Here is a 17,446-nt window from a genome sequence, read left to right as displayed (position 1 = left end):
GTTACATGGTTTATATAGCGCGTGCCCAGCAGTTACTTGTTATCATTGAGCTTTGGTACAGTGATGACTGCAGTTGTGTGTTTGCTCACTGGAAATTGGAAGTGGGATTTTCTGACCTGGACATCCAAACCTTTGAGAAGATTGTTAATTTTTATTTCATTTTTTAAAAATTCGTAAAGCACTTTGTCAGACTCTCAAGACATGTATAAAAGACTCAAAGGGTGGTGTATCCTCAGTGATGGATTTTTATCTGATCTCTATTTTGTGTGCAGGCGAGCTGTCTCCCTGTAAGATTAACAATGGCGGATGCCAGGATTTGTGCCTATTGACAGCCGAGGGCCGGGTGAACTGCTCCTGCCGTGGTGAGCGGGTTCTGCTGGAGGATTTCACCTGCAAAGGTGAGTGAGTTGCTGGATTGGAGTGGTCGTGTATGGGTGCCCTTAATGTGAGTATTAGACCGCACTATGTTGTGTATTGGTGTGAATTTTGTAACAATATCTTCCTTCTCTTCTAAACACCCTCATATTTACAAGTCCTCATCATGACCGGTTAGCCTCCCGATGTCTGCCTTAAGCATGGCATGCTGAGGCCCTCCACTAGTTTTTCAGCATTGCACACGTTACTTTTCTGAAGTTGGCACCAAGGTCTCTCCATAGTATCCTCATTGTTGGAAAAGGGTCCATTCTGCGGTTCTCATTATGGCAATGAGGATACCAAACAGTGTTCTCAGTATGATATCCAAGATTCCTTATTCTGCCTTTAGATGGTGCCAGTGACAGAGCACTCAGCTATGTGTGGCACCAAATATTGTTTGTGATTTTGGCAGTGAAGCCATCCATCTAGGTAATTAGATCACATAGAGGTAACCCAAGAACAGACTCTGTAGTCAACAGAAGCATCCCATTAAGGTGTTGAGCAGCCTCATTAATCATGAAACAAAACTATCTTAAACTAAAACTCTCACAAAGTTTATTATCTTTGCTGCCCCACTCGACAATAGTAGAAGAATATGTAACCTGATACAAACAAGTTAGCCATACGTTGGCACCAGTGCTGAATAATACAGGGTTCATAAGTGCGGCTTAGCTCCCTTCTCCTCTATTGAATGTTATATTATTCAATAGAGTAGTATTGAGCTGAGCAGCACGTATGAACTCTGTTTTCTACCACCTCAGAGTCCTTACAATGTTCTTGCCATTCCTCTTTTTTAAATATTAGCAATCCCTGCCGTACTCTCCAAAGTTATCCACAGCAACAGCTCCTGCTTGGATCTACTGGTTTAACTTCTACTGGACATCACAGTCAGACTTTGCAGCTGAGCCAGAAACGCCCAAAAAATATTTGGCCTCTGGTCTCTCTCAATCGTATGTCACATGAGGGAACTTTGTATTTCATCTACACTACATGGCCTAAAGAACAGTACACAAAGATTTCCATGTACTGCAGAGCTCAAAAAAGGAAGCAGATTCTTTTCTCTGCAAGCTCCTTGGAAATCTATTCCCCTATAAATCAAAGTAAGCTGAGGTACAGTCCCTACCTGAGAAATTACATTTGGGGTTATATCTCCACAGCATTTTGCAGGCATAGCAACTCATGTATAAATTCAGCTATATACATTGTGGTACAAGTCACCCATACACATCTTAAGCTTGGCAAAAGGCCCTCCAACTTCGATCTCAGCATGACTTAAAATATACTGCTTCCGGAGCATGTGATGGGATACAACAAGGCTTTGACACCTAGTTGGAATACAATGAAAGTTTCAGGTATCGGAGACCCTAATTTTTAAAAAACCTACAGAATCAAAATGTTATTTTAAGTTATATGGTTTATATACCTTTACTAGAAGTATTATATTGGAAGGGGGAGAACTCAAGCCATATTATATCAAACGTGCGGGAGTGTACTAGATTGGCTACCAAGCACTTGACTCTCACTGTTCTTAATCTGTCTGTTTACCCCTGCAGCTCTGAACTCGACTTGTAATCCTCACGATGAGTTTGAATGTGGCAACGGAGATTGCATCAATTACAACATGACCTGTGACCGGGTGGCCCACTGCAAGGACAAATCAGATGAGAAACAGTCATTTTGCAGTACGTTCCAGATCGTCCTTGTTGGGCTCTGAATTTGTTTGCTCATCAATGTATTTCCCCTTTTAAGAATGTATGTGTCACCAATGGTGCTAGTGCTGCCATGCCCTCCTCTGCAGGAGTTCACAGTATAGTCTTGTGTCAGTCAGGTAGGGCGAGATTGCTATTGCCGTTGGAGATGTGTGGTAGATGGGAGTACCGCCAGTAGCCCATATTTCCTTATGGGGCTTCAGTGGTGGTGAGAACATTTTCAAGAGGGAGCAGTATTGAGAGTGGAAAGAGGAGGAAGAGTTGTTATATGTTGCATATAACACCCCAGTTCCTCCCTTCATTTTTTGGTATCTTTGGGTGTCAGACAGTTAAATGGTGTTAAATGAGATTTAAAAAGAAAAGTTGGTGGAGGAAGGAAGCTGTTGGTTTTTTCATGGCGATTGTTGTCCTTAAGTAGCATGTGAAAGCAGGCTTCTCTGGCCACTAAGCAGGTGGTGATAGCACAGTGTCAAAATGTCCAATAAGATTAGGGTGGAAACCATGTTATCATGCTACACTCCTTATGCCCTGTACTTGATCTTATAAAATCTGTTACTGGGCTCTTATGGGGCATTTTTGTTGTCTACTCTTGTACGGCATTGATGCACTTGAAATGCAGGTCTCATACCACTGCAGTAGAAAGGAGGAACCAGTTCCACTACAATTATGAGGTACCTGATCATTTAAGTGAAGATTGTGTTCCATGCTGTTTCATTGGTGTCTTTAATTGGTCTTTCCTTTATTATTGCAGGCACACGGCACTGCAAGAGAGGCTATATGCACTGCCTGAACAACCGCTGTATTGCCAACTCCTTCCGGTGCAATGGAAATGACGACTGTGGTGACAACTCAGACGAGATATCCTGCAATAGTAAGTGCTTGCCTAGCTTCTCATGAGGGATCCATAGAACAGATATGATGGTAGTCGCTCAGTCAAAGAGAGAAAACGCACAAGGGATGAAAGCAGCCATTTATCTTCCTCATTGTTTAAATCCGTATGTGGGCTACAGAACAATGGCAGATGGTCACCGTTCGCAAAGGGTTAATCCTTCGACATACAGGGAACATAAACATTCTTCATTTATGTTGTGGACATTATTTTAGGGAGACATCTTGTGAGTAACACTTTGAGTAACTTCTTCAAAAGCCAGTGGTCCATAATGGGTCTAGTAAAGATTGTTCGAGCAAAGACGTCATCAAATTTAGGAGAGCCCACATTTTTTGCAAATCTAGATCCATTTTTTTTTTCTTTTTAAAACCATTAAACTCAGAGCTCTCAACATATTTCAATTACTAAGCAATGTCGGAAGCTGGCTCTTTATGTGATATAGCAATCACCTGATATACTGTGTAAAGAGTCCAGGGGTTCCTTTATAAGTGTACAGGGGCCTGCTCTAGCAAACCCAATGGTCTCTATTAGGGGTAGTGTGGTCGAGCAGCCTTAGGCTTAACCGAGAGGAGTGCAAGACAGCTGCAAATACACACAATGGTCAATAAATGACACACGACTCAAGAAGGAGATCCACACCAATTTATAGAAATAGCAAGTATCTTTATATATGTTTAGGCATCAGAGAAAAATTGTTCAGGTAAGTAAGTTTTTAAATATGAATTCTTTTCAGTTCAAAAGTGGATACTGTGCAATTTTTGAGTTCTGCAATGTTATCCTATGGAAGGAAGAACAAGTTCTGCAAACAGGTATAGTACAGCATCTTACGGGACCAATCTCCAGGAGTTAAGTTGAGTGGTGGGCAAGGTCCAAGGCAGCAGCACAAGGGCGGCCGGGTTCAGGGTGCAAAGCGGCATCGGAACCCCAATGTTATTCTATAGAGATCGGTCTTTGTGAAAAGAGGCTGCAGACTCTGGCTAGGAGGCAAGTCAGGCTGAATCAACAGTGAGGCTCTGGCCTCACGATGCTCTGGGACATAGGGACACCTTTGGTTGTCTTCTCCACGGCCCAGGGGTGACAGGTACAGAGGTGTCCTCCGGCATCAGGTTTTTCCTTACTGTTGCAGTTGCTGTAGAAGTGGCCTGCGTGTAGAGGCTGCAGGCAATGTTAGATGGTCCACAAGGGGTGAAACTATGATAAACCCGGGCTCTGGAGTGCTGGAGGTCCTCGTTGGCCCACTTCGACTCAGGCTTTGAGTGACTGGTGTAGTAATGGCTTTAGGTGTCAGGTTTTGGCTGTTCAGGAGGCCTCATAGTCCTTTCTTTTGGAGTTTGCGCAAGATGCACGGAACAGTTCTGCTGTCCCATGGGAGGTCTTGGTTCTTTATCTTGAGTCCTCTCAAGTCTCTGGAGTCAGCAGTTGCAGGCCGAGTAGACTTTGGTGGCGTTCTCGAGGAAGTTTGCAGACGGGCAAGTGGGACTGGTCTCAGATCAGCTACTTCTTCTGTCCTCTCTGCTTTTGTGGCTCTTTGGTGTCCTCTCTCTTCTTGGGTCATCAGGATCGGGATCTCTGGTGCCAGGGACTCCCCAAAATACTGAATATAAGGACATTAGGGGAGTGGAGGTTAGTAGCCAATGGGCTACTGACACTTGGAGTCATTATTCCCCCTATATGACCACTTCCTGTGGTAAGTAGGAATAACTCTGTCCCAGAAGTCCTAAGTATGCCATCACAAAGATGTCTACCAATGAAAAATCCTGTCCACCTCAGTGGAGCCCACCTTAGGGGTGGTACTAGCCTGAGGTGGCATACCTACCTGCCTAGCTAATTTTCCCTCCTGTCCAGGTGCCAAGGGGGCCCTGGACAAAGGGGGAGGCTTCCTCTCCTGTGAGGGGAGCAAGACTTGAATCCCAAAGGTGGCAGCTCTTTGAAGCTTGCCGGCCTGCTAATCAGCAGGTCATCCTGTAGGAAAGGGTGTTACACCCTCCTCCCGGACAGGCTTTTGTTTTGGGCCTCTGGAGAGCAGAGGCTCTCACCCTAGGAGTTCAGAACTGTATCTCAGGTTGCACACTGGCGGAAACCAGTTATGGAGCACACCTTAGGCTATTAGGTTTTCAGGGGGCACCTCTAAGGTGCCCTCTAGGTGCATGTATTGGTAAATCCATCACTGGAATCAGTGAGGGTTCATCAATACGAAATATTTGATATCAGAAAGAAACACGTTAGTGATAGATTCCTTACCTTAGAATTACCCCCAGGCGTCAGACTGGATCCGGAAAGTTTTCGTCAGCAGTACCCCTGTGCGTCGGGTGTTCACGAAAGTGATGGCGGTGGTCGTAGCTCACCTGCGCAGGTCAGGGGTTTCAATCTTCCCCTATCTCGACGACTGGCTGTTGAAGGCGGGCTCGCCCCAGGCAGTTGTCTCCCACCTCCAGACTACGGCCGACCTCCTGCATTTGCTTGGTTTCTCCATGAACGTGCCGAAGTCGCACCTGATTTCCTCTCAGAAGCTCCTCTTTATCGGAGCGGTTCTGGACACATCGCAGTTTCGGGTTTATCCTCCCGAGCAGCGAGTCCGCGACATATGGGAGTGGTGGAGATCATAGGCCTCTGGTCTCTGGAGGAGTCCAGGCTCCATATCAATCTTCTAGAGCTCCGGGCGGTCCTACTTGCACTGAAGGCATTCCTTCCCTCTGTCAGGGGGAGAGTAGTGCAGGTGCTCAGACAACACCACCGCCATGTGGTATTGCAACAAGCAGGGCGGGGTGGGGTCGTGGACCCTATGTCAGGAGGCTCTGCATCTCTGGACATGGCTGAAACGTCAAGGCACTTCCTTGACGGTTCAACACTTGGAGGTTCTTTGAACGCCAGGGTGGACGAACTCAGCCGCAGGTGCATGATGGATCACGAATGGCGTCTTCACTCGGAGGTGGCGCAAGGCCTCTTTCAACAGTGGGGAGAGCCTTGGTTAGATCTATTCGCCACCAAAGAGAACGCGCAATGTCCTCTCTTCGGAGTGTCGGAATTTCCAAGGCGGCACTAGCTCGGCGACAATTTTCGTCATGATTGGAGCTGCGGTCTATTGTACGCTTTTCTCCCTTTACCACTTCTACCCAGAGTGCTGAAGAAGATCAGGCGCAACAGGGCCCAAGTCATTCTTGTGGCCCCGGACTGGGCTCGAAGAGTTTGGTATCCCGAGCTACTCAGTATGAGCATGGATCCCCCAATCCGACTGCCTCTTCGGGATGATCTTCTGTCGCAGCAGCAGGGGACGGTCCTCCACCCGAACCTGTCCAGCCTCCACCTACATGCGTGGAGATTGAGCGGCGACTTTTGATTCCATTTGACTTGCCTCCTGAAGTCTTTGATATCGTTCTGGCAGCCAGGCGTCCATCCACTAAATTGGTATACGCCTGCAGGTGGAACAAATTTGTGGCATGGTGCACAGCAAAGGCTGTGGATCCCCTTTCTGCCCCTCTTTCAGAAGTCCTTTTGTTCCTTCTTTCTCTGGATCAACAGGGCTCTGCTCTGGGCACTATTAAGGGCTACCTTTCTGCAATTTCAGCCTTTCTCAGGCTTCCTGATCAGCCTTCTCTTTTCAAGTCCCGTGTTGTAAGTAGATTCCTCAAAGGCATTACGCACCTTTTCCCTCCTATTCCGTTTGTAATGCCGCAGTGGGACTTGAATTTGGTTCTTATTTGAGCAACTTCACAACTGTCCTCTTCGTTTATTGACTTTGAAGACTGCTTTCCTGGTTGCCATCACCTCCGCTAGGCGCGTGAGTGAGCTCTAGGCTCTTTCCTGTAAGCCTCATTTTCTGTCTGTTCATCCGGACATGGTTGTGTTTCGCACTCGTCCTTCCTTCTTGCCAAAGGTTGTCACTGCCTTCCACATAGGGCAAACTATCACCTTGCCCACTTTCTTTCCACCTCTGCACCCTTCCAGAGAGGAAGAGAGGCTCCACCGTCTGGACCCAAAACGTGCGCTCTCATTTTACCTGAATCGCACACAACAGTTCCGGGTGGATGACCAGCTCTTTGTTGGCTACGTAGGTGCCAAGAAAGGCCGAACTGTACACAAGATGACTATCTCCCACTGGGTCGTGTTGTGTATAAAAGCCTATCTGATAGAGACTACTAGCCGCAGATTCCTTCACATAGAATTATCCCCAGGCGTGAGACTGGATCCGGAAACTTTTTGCCACAGCATCCCAGCACGCCGGGCGACATCACGCGACTCCGCCCAGGTGTCGTCCGCGTACATGACATCAGCGAGGTCACATAAGACCCGCCCAGGCGCGCCCACATCTGTTTTTTCCTTTTCCGCGTGCAACGCGGATCCGTTCCTTGCTGCGGGCCTGTTTAAGGCCCCCTTTCTTCCATTCTTTTTTGGTGGGAACAGTGTGCGAATGCCTTCGGGCTTTAAAACTTGCACGTTTTGTGGGCGTCTTATGTCTGCGACGGACCCTCACCTCTTTTGCATGTTGTGTTTGGGGGAGGATCACGGCACCTCAGATTGTGCAGCGTGCCAAAAGTTGAAGCCGAAGTTGCGGCGGGAGCGCCGAATGAAACTTCTCTTGGCGCGTCTCTCCAGGTCGTCGTTTTCCCCTCGGTCTGCTTCGGCGGACAGCTTCAGGTCCGCCCGTGGTCGTCTTCCTCGCCTTTCTCCGATGTCACGTGAGCGTCGCTCCCCGGTGGCTAAGTGTCGCAGTTCGTCCCTGAGGGCTGGTTCTCGGCCTACCGGGGGCGTGGACTCTCCGCGGGTGATGTGGCCCCGTGTGTCGTCCTGTCCACCGTTTCCTGGTGTTGGGCCATCGAGAGTCCAGATGGAGACTTGCGCGACGGCTTTGCAGGCCTAGCTGGCGTCTCCTCCTCCTTCCCCACCTAGGGGGGGCCGGCGGATCCCTCGCCTCGCGCAGGGTCCTCAGCGGCGCCACCGGTGGCTCCAGCGCCGACTGGGTCGGATCTAGGCTTGGAGGATGTGGTGCTGTTGGGGTGCGGCTCCTCTGGGGCACCTCCTTCAGGCCATGGCGTCTCTGCCTCACCGCAAACTCCCGCGGGGTTCCCTATGGTGTTGCGGGAGGTCAGGGCTCGGGTCTCATCCCCGAGCCCCTCGCGGTCCCTTGACAGGGTGGTCCTGTCTAAGGCCGAGGTGACGCCGCTACAGCGCCGGCAGCAGCTGGACCGTGCGGAGCCACAGGGGTCAGTGCCCCTCCTCGTCCCACTCTGGGTCGAGGGCAGACCCCTCGTCCTTCTCCGGGCCCCTCTCGTACCTCCTCACTGGTGGCTGCCTCGTTGGAGGGCGAGTCGGAGGTTGTATCGTCCCTGGCGCTGCCACAGGGGTTGCCGGGTGACCTTCACCTCCTTCTGGGCTGCGACCGGCGGAGGGCTTCGGGCCCCTCCCCGGGCCCATCCCGTTCCCCCATGCAGGTGGTTGCCTCGGCGGGGGTTGGGCCGGCGCCGCTCCGGGGCCAGTGCGGCTCCAGCTCTTCTCTGGTCCCCACTCCGGTGCGGGGTGACTTGGAGGTCCCTTGCCCGGCGACGCTGGATGGCGCCGGTGTCCTGCCTCAAGCGTCGGACTCCATGGCTCCGCAGAGGGGTCGTACCGTGGATTCGTCTTCGGACGCTTCTTCTCCGGAGGAAGGCTGCATTTTGGTGTCGGCCTCCCCGGAGACTGGTCGCCGTCTGGTGTCTTTTTCACCAGCGTCGAAGGGTGGCTCCCCGCCATTTCTGAGGCAGGGGTGTTCGTCGGAAAGCGGCAGGTCCCTCATTCTTCTCCTGACCTCCAGATCTGGCCCTTGCCCGTCCCGCTTGGCCTCGGTGACGGCCGCCTTAGTTTGCAGCAGTCGCCCACAGAGGAGTTGCTTTCTCCACCGCGGGGCCCTACGGATACGGTTGCGGCCTTCACTCACGCGGTGTCCACGGCTGTGGGCATCCTACGCATGGGTGACCCATTGGCTCACTTTCCGGCGGACCATCTGTTGGAGGTCCTCCACCAGGGCTCTGGTGGGATGGAAATCTTGCTTTCCTTTGAAGGTTCGCTCCTTTCTGCCTTGACAGGGGCTTGGAGGCGTCCTGCCTCCGGGGACCCGGTGCCTCCGCATCTTCTGCATCGGCACCCTCCGAAGCAGTGTGACCCGGCGTGCCTGTCCATTCACCCCTCAGCCGCCAGCCCCCTTTTGCGGACTGCTTTTCCCTCCCTGCCGCCCCTGTTGGCTCCGCCGTCCAGAGAGGCCCGCTGGCTGGACACTTGGGGACGCAACATTTTCGCCTCGACCAGCGCAGCCTTGCGGGCCCTTAACACCTTGTGTGTGCTGGCTAGGGCCTCCTCCTGTTTGTGAGACTCGGCCGAGTCTCTGGGGTCTGCAGCGTTCCAGGAGTCTGCTTAGGTGGATTTGCAGCACCATGCATTGGATGGCCGGGAGCTTGCGGCTTTTATTCTCCGCTCCGCTCTAGACGTCTCTGAGGCTCTGGGCCGGGTCATGGCTTCCTTAGTCGCTCTCTGTCGCCATGCTTGGCTTCGGGACGGCGTCTTCCCCGAAAATATTCAGGGGAGGCTCATTGATCTCCCATTTGATGGCAGTCTGTTGTTTCATGCCCTGGCCGACTCCGCCATCCAGAGGTTCTTGCCAGGGCTCGCTCCTCCTCCTCCCCCCCTCCTCAGTGACTTCTGAGTTAGGGTTGCTATTAGGTCTTCTAAGGCCGGCGGTTATGGTTGTGGAGTATGTTTTTCTGGCCGTTTACGTCCTTCCTTGTGACTTTGGCATTGTTGGCTGCTGGACGGCCCCTTGTTGTTGTGTGTGAGTTCTGCAGGAGTTGTTGCGCAGACTTGGCCCTGAGATTGGGCCTTCTGCCTTGCTTGGGCTGCTGTCAAGCCTGTAGCGGGGATGTTTTTTACCCTGTGGTTCTTTTGTTTCTTCCTCTGCTGCTGAAGTTCTTCCAAAGAGGGTTCCCATATCTTGGGACTTCACGTGCCCTATGTGGGTTTATGGTAGCTGTCATATGGATTGTGCTCTGCTGGAGGGTTCTGGTCGCCTTCGGGTACCTGTTTTCCTTGGTGTTTACGTAGGTTGCTTTTGCTTCCTGAGGTCGTGTGCGCGGCCACTCGTGGTGGTGGCCCGGGCCTCTCCTCCTCTCCCTGCTTCCGTTATGCGGTATGGGATGTCCCTTGCCCGGCGTTGCCTTCTTGGTCTCCTGGGGCCTCGGGCTGTTCTTCTTGCTTCTGGCCTTGACTGCCGGCATTGTTGTGGCTGCCAGGCTGCTCTCCATCTGGAGTGGGCTCGCCTTCTTCTCCCTAATTTCCTTGGGCTCTCTAGGCTTCTTCTTCTTCTGTCTTGGCATTCAATGGAAGTTATGCTGCCTTGTGGGGGAGTGAGGTGCTTCGGCCTCTCAGTCCTTGCTGCCTCTGCTGTGAGTGTACGAGCCTCTTCAGCCTTCTTTCCCTCCTGCATCCTCTTGGGGTCAGTGGGGTTCTGCTTGTGGGGGTTCCCTTGGCATGGCAGTGGCGAGGTTTTACCTGGTCCACAGATCTGGTCCCCTGTGGGGCCCTCTGTTCTGCATTGGCTGGTGGGGTCCTTTCGCAGACCCTCCTTCCCAGGGGGTATTGCTAGGGTATCTATTCAACATGAAGGAATCTGCGGCTAGTAGTCTCTATCAGATGTACGAGTTACTTACCTTCGGTAACGATGTATCTTTCATGGCCCGCCCTTCCTCCCCTATTCTGTGAGGACCCTTGGGTTGGTCTTTGGGTCTCGCCTCCCGGTGGGGGGCTGTGTCTCCTGTGAGTGCTTTCCTTGTTCTTGATGGGTGGCGCTGTCTGAGGGCGGTTCCTTCCTCCCTTGACTCTTTGGAGGATGGGGTTTCAGTGCTCTGGTGCCCTGCTGCTCTGGGTGCTCCAGGTTTGGGGGGGGGGGCTTTCTTCTATCCTTGTCCTCCCTTCCCTCCCTTCCATTGCAGTCCTCTGGTTGGAGGGTCCTCTGGCCATGTCTTGCCCTTGTGGGTGGTTGCCTTCTAGGTTGGGGTGGCTTGGTGGTTTGTTGTCCCTGTCCGTCTTGGGACTGGTCCCCTTCCTTGCTCAGGATGAGGGGGGTGGGCTTCCTACGTGTGCCATGACTTTTATGCCTGTTCTTGCCTCCGGAGCACAGGGATGGGAGGTTGTCTATGTGCGGGCAGGGTGGCTGCGCAGGTTTCTGCTTGTTCTTCTTTCTTCTTTCCCTGCCCTTGGGGTCTGCGGTGTTGGCACTACCCTGGTGGTGGTGTTAGGAACCGTTTTTTTCCAACTTTTCTGCTCTTCGCACACTGTTTCCATGCTCCCACAGTTTATCTAGTGATTCCGCGTTGTGGTGCGGAAAAGTTCTCTGAAGAAAACTGACATGGGCACGCTGGGGCGGGTCTTATGTGACCTCGGTGACGTCACGTGCGCGGACGACGCCTGGGCGGAGTCGCGTGATGTCACCCTGCCCCCGGCGCGCAGGGATGCTGTGGCAAAAAGTTTCCGGATCTAGTCTCACTCCTGGGGATAATTCTACGTGAAGGAATCTGCGGCTAGAATCGTCTCTACCAGATACATCGTTACCGAAGGTAAGTAACTTGTACGTTATTCTCTGGCTAAAAAACGAACCTCCGTTGGGGTTTCGCGCCCATTCTACCAGGGCGACAGCAGCTACTACTGCATTGGGACGTGGTGTCTCCCTGCAGGACATCTGTCAGGCAGCTACGTGGGCCTCGCTGCACACTTTTACCTAGCATTATTGCCTTGACAGTCAATTCAGGAGAGATGGCTTCTTTGGCCGTTCTGTTCTCCGTGACTTTGTGTTGTGATCTTGGTTCATAGACCCACCACCGGGGTTGGTATTGCTGGGGTATCTATTCTAAGGTAAGGAATCTATCACTAACGTGTTTCTTTCATATGAACTAGTTACTTACCTTCGGTAACGATATATCTGTAAGAAATATTAGCGATAGATTCCTTACCGCCCCACCTATCCTCCCCGTTCTGCGAACTGATTTCTAGGGTTAAGGTTATCCCTTTCAGGGCCCTAGTTTCAATGCACCAGTGGTCGTTATCTTGCATGGCTCTGCGTTCCTGGCGTGGAAAGTCGTGTGCAGAACTGACGTCAGCGACTGCGATGCCAACGACGTACGCGGAGCTGCACAATGACGCCTACCTACGCGCAGGGGTACTGTTGATGAAAACTTTCCGGATCCAGTCTGACGCCTGGGGGTAATTCTAAGGTAAGGAATCTATCACTAACTAATGTTTCTTACAGATATATCGTTACCAAAGGTAAGTAACTTGTTCTTCAGTGAAACCATCCTGTAGCTGGGAAACACATTTTCACCAGTGTCCAGCAAGTTTTAAAATGGCTTCCATATCTGCTTGAACTGGCTGTATTTGGACTGACCAGCATAGGGGCATATCTGCTCATGCAGGTATGCCCTCACATGTATTATTCAGCTAATTGCCTTAGAGCTGTAAGGCCTGCTGTAGGGGTGACTTACAAATATCACATGCAGTGTTAGGGGACATGGCACACAGGGATGTGTGACATGTTGTGTATTCACTTTTGTCAGCACCAAGAGCCACTCCCTGCAATGGCAGTCATGCATGTGCTTAATGAGGGTACCACAGACCCTAGGTACAAGGTATTCAATTTACTAGGGACCTACAGAGGGTGCTAAAAGTTTTGCCAAGTGGGAAAGAACACTGGTACTGGGGAATGGGTTGGCAGGCACCCAGAACACTTCAGTCAAAGTTGCATCAAATACCAGGCAAAAAGTGTGTTTGGGCGGGGGGGGGGGGGCGTGTACCAGAACAAGGACCCAGCTCCCTACATATGTGCACGGTACGCTTGAATCCTCTTATTGTTTATCATGTCCGCCAAAATGTGAAAAGGTGTCTAGAGCACCAACACAGATGGCATGTTCACAATTGGTTAGTGTTCAACAATCTTAAGATGGATGTAGTGCTTCATTGCTGAGAGGTGCAGGTTTAAAAATTAAATTAAAAAGAAGCGGGGCTTTTCAGAAAGATTTCTGGTGGGTCTTAGAAAATGATAAAAGGAACTCTTTGCACACAAGCAGCGTTGTTTTCCTTGGTTTTATGTGGTTTGGATGGCAGGCAGGATTCATGGTCCTGTGGTAAGGTAAAATTCAATAAGAACACTGTATTATTCCTGGCTGTGGGATTGGGTAGTTAGCAGGCTTGTTAAATCTGGCATCAATTTTCCACTCTACAGACAGAAAAAAACATATATAATTTTAAGAGTTAAACAGGGGTATTGATTGAGTGGCTTTCAAATAACTGTCTTTTTGCCAGTTCTTCCTTCTTTGACAATTTTGTGTATAGTATGTTTCACTAATTCATCATTTTCAGGAATCAATCAAAGCATAGTATTATTGTATTGTATGTCAAAATGTCATACCTTCTCAATGGATTTGGGTAGAATGGTAGTAGTAGCCCATGCTGAGGCAATTGTCTTTTCTGAGGCTGCCATTCCAGCTGGCATAAGCTGAAAAGTCCAACTATGCTGCTGTTGTATATGAGGAAGGGGCTTTATTTAGCTAAACTAGTACAAGACCATGGAACTTGCAAATCGCGTCCTTATACAGAAGTGAAATGGACAAGAAATAAAGGTATACCCACAATCCTAACCGAAATGCAGGGTTGACATATCGTTTAATCCTGCACTTTTCCCTTGCAGAGACCACTTGCAGCTTTGAGGAGTTCCGCTGCAGAGACGGGAGCTGCATCTCAAACACCAGCCGCTGTAATCAGTTCATTGATTGCGATGACGCCTCAGATGAGATGAACTGCAGTGAGTATGGGCTGGTCTGACTGAGGCATTGTGTGTAAAGAGGATTGTTGCATCTTGTGCGGTGTCAGATATGCTGTCATCACTGCACTCACTTTCTGTGGTCAAACCCGGTGCAAGAGCTGTGCCCACTAAGTACACCACTTCAGCGGCAGGCCACAGAGCGGGGGCAAGAGGCAGTTTAACTGGATAATTGGGAAGTGAATGCTCAACCCTGGCGTTCAGCACATAAATCTGTGTTTGCTTTATGAAGAGAAAAAAGACACAACCAGTGGAAGGACTTTGGAGTGGACAGCTGCCTTTACCCTCAAATATAGGGGCCTATTGTGCCTGCCAACACCTTTTCAAGGTTCCTGGTCAAGAATTATAAAAAATATTTTTTTTACTGTCTCCTGCAGGTGTCACTGACTGCTCTAGCTACTTCAAGCTTGGGGTGAAGGGAGTAACCTTCCAAAAGTGCGAGCTAACCTCGCTGTGCTATGCCCCAGCCTGGATCTGTGACGGCTCAAACGACTGTGGTGACTACTCTGATGAGAGGAATTGTCCAGGTAAGACTGCTGGGTTGGTTTGTCTGTAACTTCAAGCTCACTGGATAGAATTCAGGAGGGCTGCAGAGTCTTTTGTATTTTCACAACTGATTAAAAATAATATTGTAGAGTTGTGTAATTGTAACCCCTCTTCTTGGATATCCCGGTGTTTTCTAAGTGCAATAAAAAGTGATTTTGTGATTTGTAGTACAGAAAGGTTTTTTTAAAGTCCTAAATACAGTTTAAAAAGAGCAAATTTAATGTGATATTTGGAATTTTATAATATAATGTGCTCATTTAGCTAATGAAATAACTGAACACTTTGATAAATGGAAGATAGAATGAGATGCCTCTTCAGAAGCTGAACTGCACAATGTGCAAACAGAAAACCTGGTCTCAAATTCCAGCTTCATCACTTCTGTAGTTTATTAATTTCAAGATGTTCTGGATACAAAATGTCTCGTATATGATTTAATAAGCAATTATGTTACTTCACATTTAGCAACAACTTGGTCATATTAATATTTTTGGGAATTTTAAACCACTCAAAGAAAGTGATTCCTAGTGCTAGGAACAGAATGTAGTAAGCTGGTTCTGTATATACTATACCAAAATAAGGTTTAGTTTGCACAGAGTCCAGAGGAACCCCCAAAGGTAGGCAGAGGTAAAAGTAGAAAATACATTACTCTCTATTTGTGGTAGTGTGAGCAAGTAGTAAGGCTTTATCAGAGGGTACTGTTGAGCATTTGTGGTACGCACTCAGGCAAGAAATGATGTCACACGCTCAAAGACTGAACTCTGACCAATTTGTTTGTATACAAATATTATTTAGTTATTTTATTTCTGGAACCAAGCTTGGTGCAGGTAAGTGAAATAATACTTTCCAAAATCTATGCAGTGATTTACAGTTGAATGCAGGCTCAAATGCATTTGGTTGATTTACAGGTAAGTCATCAGTTCGGAATTACTTTTCAGTTACTTTACAGATTACTGTGCAAGCTACTGCTTGGATTACCTTTTAAGTTACTTTTGCTAATCAGTGTGATATGCCTAGATATCACACGGAGACATTTCCTTGACAAAAGGTAAGTAATTCACTTTTTATGCATATGCAGGTTTTCAAGGTTTCATATAAACCAACTCCACACTTGCAAGAATTTTCTAGGAAAAGCAGTCAAAGCAATCCAATGGGAGGAAATGAAGTTATCGGTTTACAGGTAGGTACTTGGATTTTGGAGTTGGTATTCTGGGATTAGACCAGGGATCCCCCAGGGTCAAATGTAGGCCAAGCAGTACTTAAAACTCTTTTTCAAACTACAACTACTACAGGTTAGCCACCGCTTTAGGAGTTTACTGCTATATAGTCTATGCAAAGCATATGATCTATAGCTCACATGCCTCGAACCGATAATGTTACTTACCCAGCAAGCATCTGTTCTTGGCATGTAGAGCTATAGATTCACATGTGCCCACCCACCTCCATGGTCTCCTTTAGTTGTTGTAGTTCTTAATTCTCATTCATACGCATGGACATCTCTATTCTACACATACTATCTCCATTCTCACCCTCTGCGGGAAAACATCAATGGAGTCGATGCCCATGCGCACTATCACCGAAAGTAGGAGTCACCTACCTTGTGACTGGAAAGACGTCTTCGGACAAAAACAACTTGCAAACATCCAGACCCAACACTAGATGGCAGGAGTATGCAAAGCATGTGAATCTACAGCTCCACAAGCCAAGAACAGATGCTTACTTGGTAAGTAACATTATCCTTAGGGGGCGTTTTAGGGGTCTCGAGGTCAGTAGCCAATAGGCAACTGGCTTTAGGGTGACTACACCCTTTGTGTGCTCACCCCATGTGGGGGAGTGGGCACAATCCCTAATACTGATTGGAGAGTGCGTGCCATCTGCAAGATGGCAGGCACTGAAGAGTGGGCTTCACCTTGCCACTCCCACATGTGGGGTGAGGTAGGCAGAGGTGGGCACACTTTCTGGGCTGCTCTAATTTTTCCCGCCCGTCTTGCCACCGAAAAGGAGGGGAGACAGGAAGGGGGCCTGCTCCTGATAGTAGAGGCTGGGGTCGCATTACAAAGGCAGCATGGCCTTTGAAGCTCCCCTGCTAAAGTTGGCTCTTCCAGACCTGGGGAGGCGTGACTACCTCCGCCCTGGATAGGCTTTGTTTCTGGGCTCAGGGAGTGAAGTCACCCACCCCAGGGGTCCAGAAACATGTCTTGTGGTGGCATGCTGATGTGTACCAGTCAGGGAACCCACCAGATGCTGGTCGTTTTTCAGGGGGCATCTCTAAGATGCCATCTGAGTGCATTTTTCATTAAATTCCACACTGGCATCTGTGTGGGTTTTATTTTGCTGATTAGTTTGATACCAGACTTCCCAGCTTTCAGTAAAGCCATTATGGTGCTGTGGAGTTAGTAATAACAAACTCCCAGCACCATATACTCGTAATGGCATTACTACAATTTCAATGTCCAAGAATTGGTCTAGACACTTTAGTTGGAGAGGGCTCATGCACCTGTACCCTCACCACTGGTATAGTGCACCCAGCTAGAGTGGTGGCTGACCTATGCCAGGGCAGTGGGTTATAGGCATGGCAAAAAAGTAATTGTGCCATGTCGACTCTTCCTTGTGTTCCCCACCCCTGAGTAACCCGCCTTCTATACTTGGCGTTTGAGCCGCCTTTTGGGACCTCCCCCGTGAACGGCACAACATCTTAAAAAAAAACAAAAAAAAAAAAAAAACTTTTAATCAAATTTATATTAGTATTGCCCATCTCACATGATGTGCAAGGATATCCTAGTGTCTAACATACGCGAGTAAAACCCCTTCTTCCCTTTCGGAGCAAACCCCCCCCCCCCCCCCCTTTTTTTCCCCTTTTTTTTCTCTTTTTTTATAGAATTTTGTGTATATATATATATATCAAACAAAGTTACCCTTTCCGGTGAGTTGCACTCGCTGGTTGGAATAACGCTGTTCTCTCACAAGCAACCCAGGCTCAGACACCCCTTTGCTGTAGTAGTGCCAACGCGTTTCGGGCTTGGCGCCCTTCGTCATGGGTAAATCTCTCAAAGAATG

At 49.2% G+C, this 17,446-nt stretch overlaps 1 protein-coding gene across 2 annotated transcripts in view; it reads left to right on the top strand.

Moving 5' to 3' along the window:
* LRP1 (LDL receptor related protein 1) overlaps positions 1-17,446 on the top strand; it is a 1,298,976-nt gene that overhangs the window by 700,012 nt on the left and 581,518 nt on the right. For both annotated transcript variants that reach the window (XM_085654639.1, XM_085654638.1), the window contains exons 45-49: positions 273-398; positions 1,968-2,096; positions 2,875-2,994; positions 13,715-13,828; positions 14,224-14,373. In XM_085654639.1, the coding sequence (XP_085510765.1) occupies positions 273-398; positions 1,968-2,096; positions 2,875-2,994; positions 13,715-13,828; positions 14,224-14,373 (639 nt within the window). The remainder of the gene's footprint in view (positions 1-272; positions 399-1,967; positions 2,097-2,874; positions 2,995-13,714; positions 13,829-14,223; positions 14,374-17,446) is intronic.

This window comes from Triturus cristatus, chromosome 4_1, assembly GCF_964204655.1.
Source record: "Triturus cristatus chromosome 4_1, aTriCri1.1, whole genome shotgun sequence".
Taxonomy (NCBI): Eukaryota; Metazoa; Chordata; class Amphibia; order Caudata; family Salamandridae; genus Triturus; species Triturus cristatus.
Note: the sequence above shows the minus strand (reverse complement) of the source record. Positions and strands in the feature narration are given on the sequence as shown.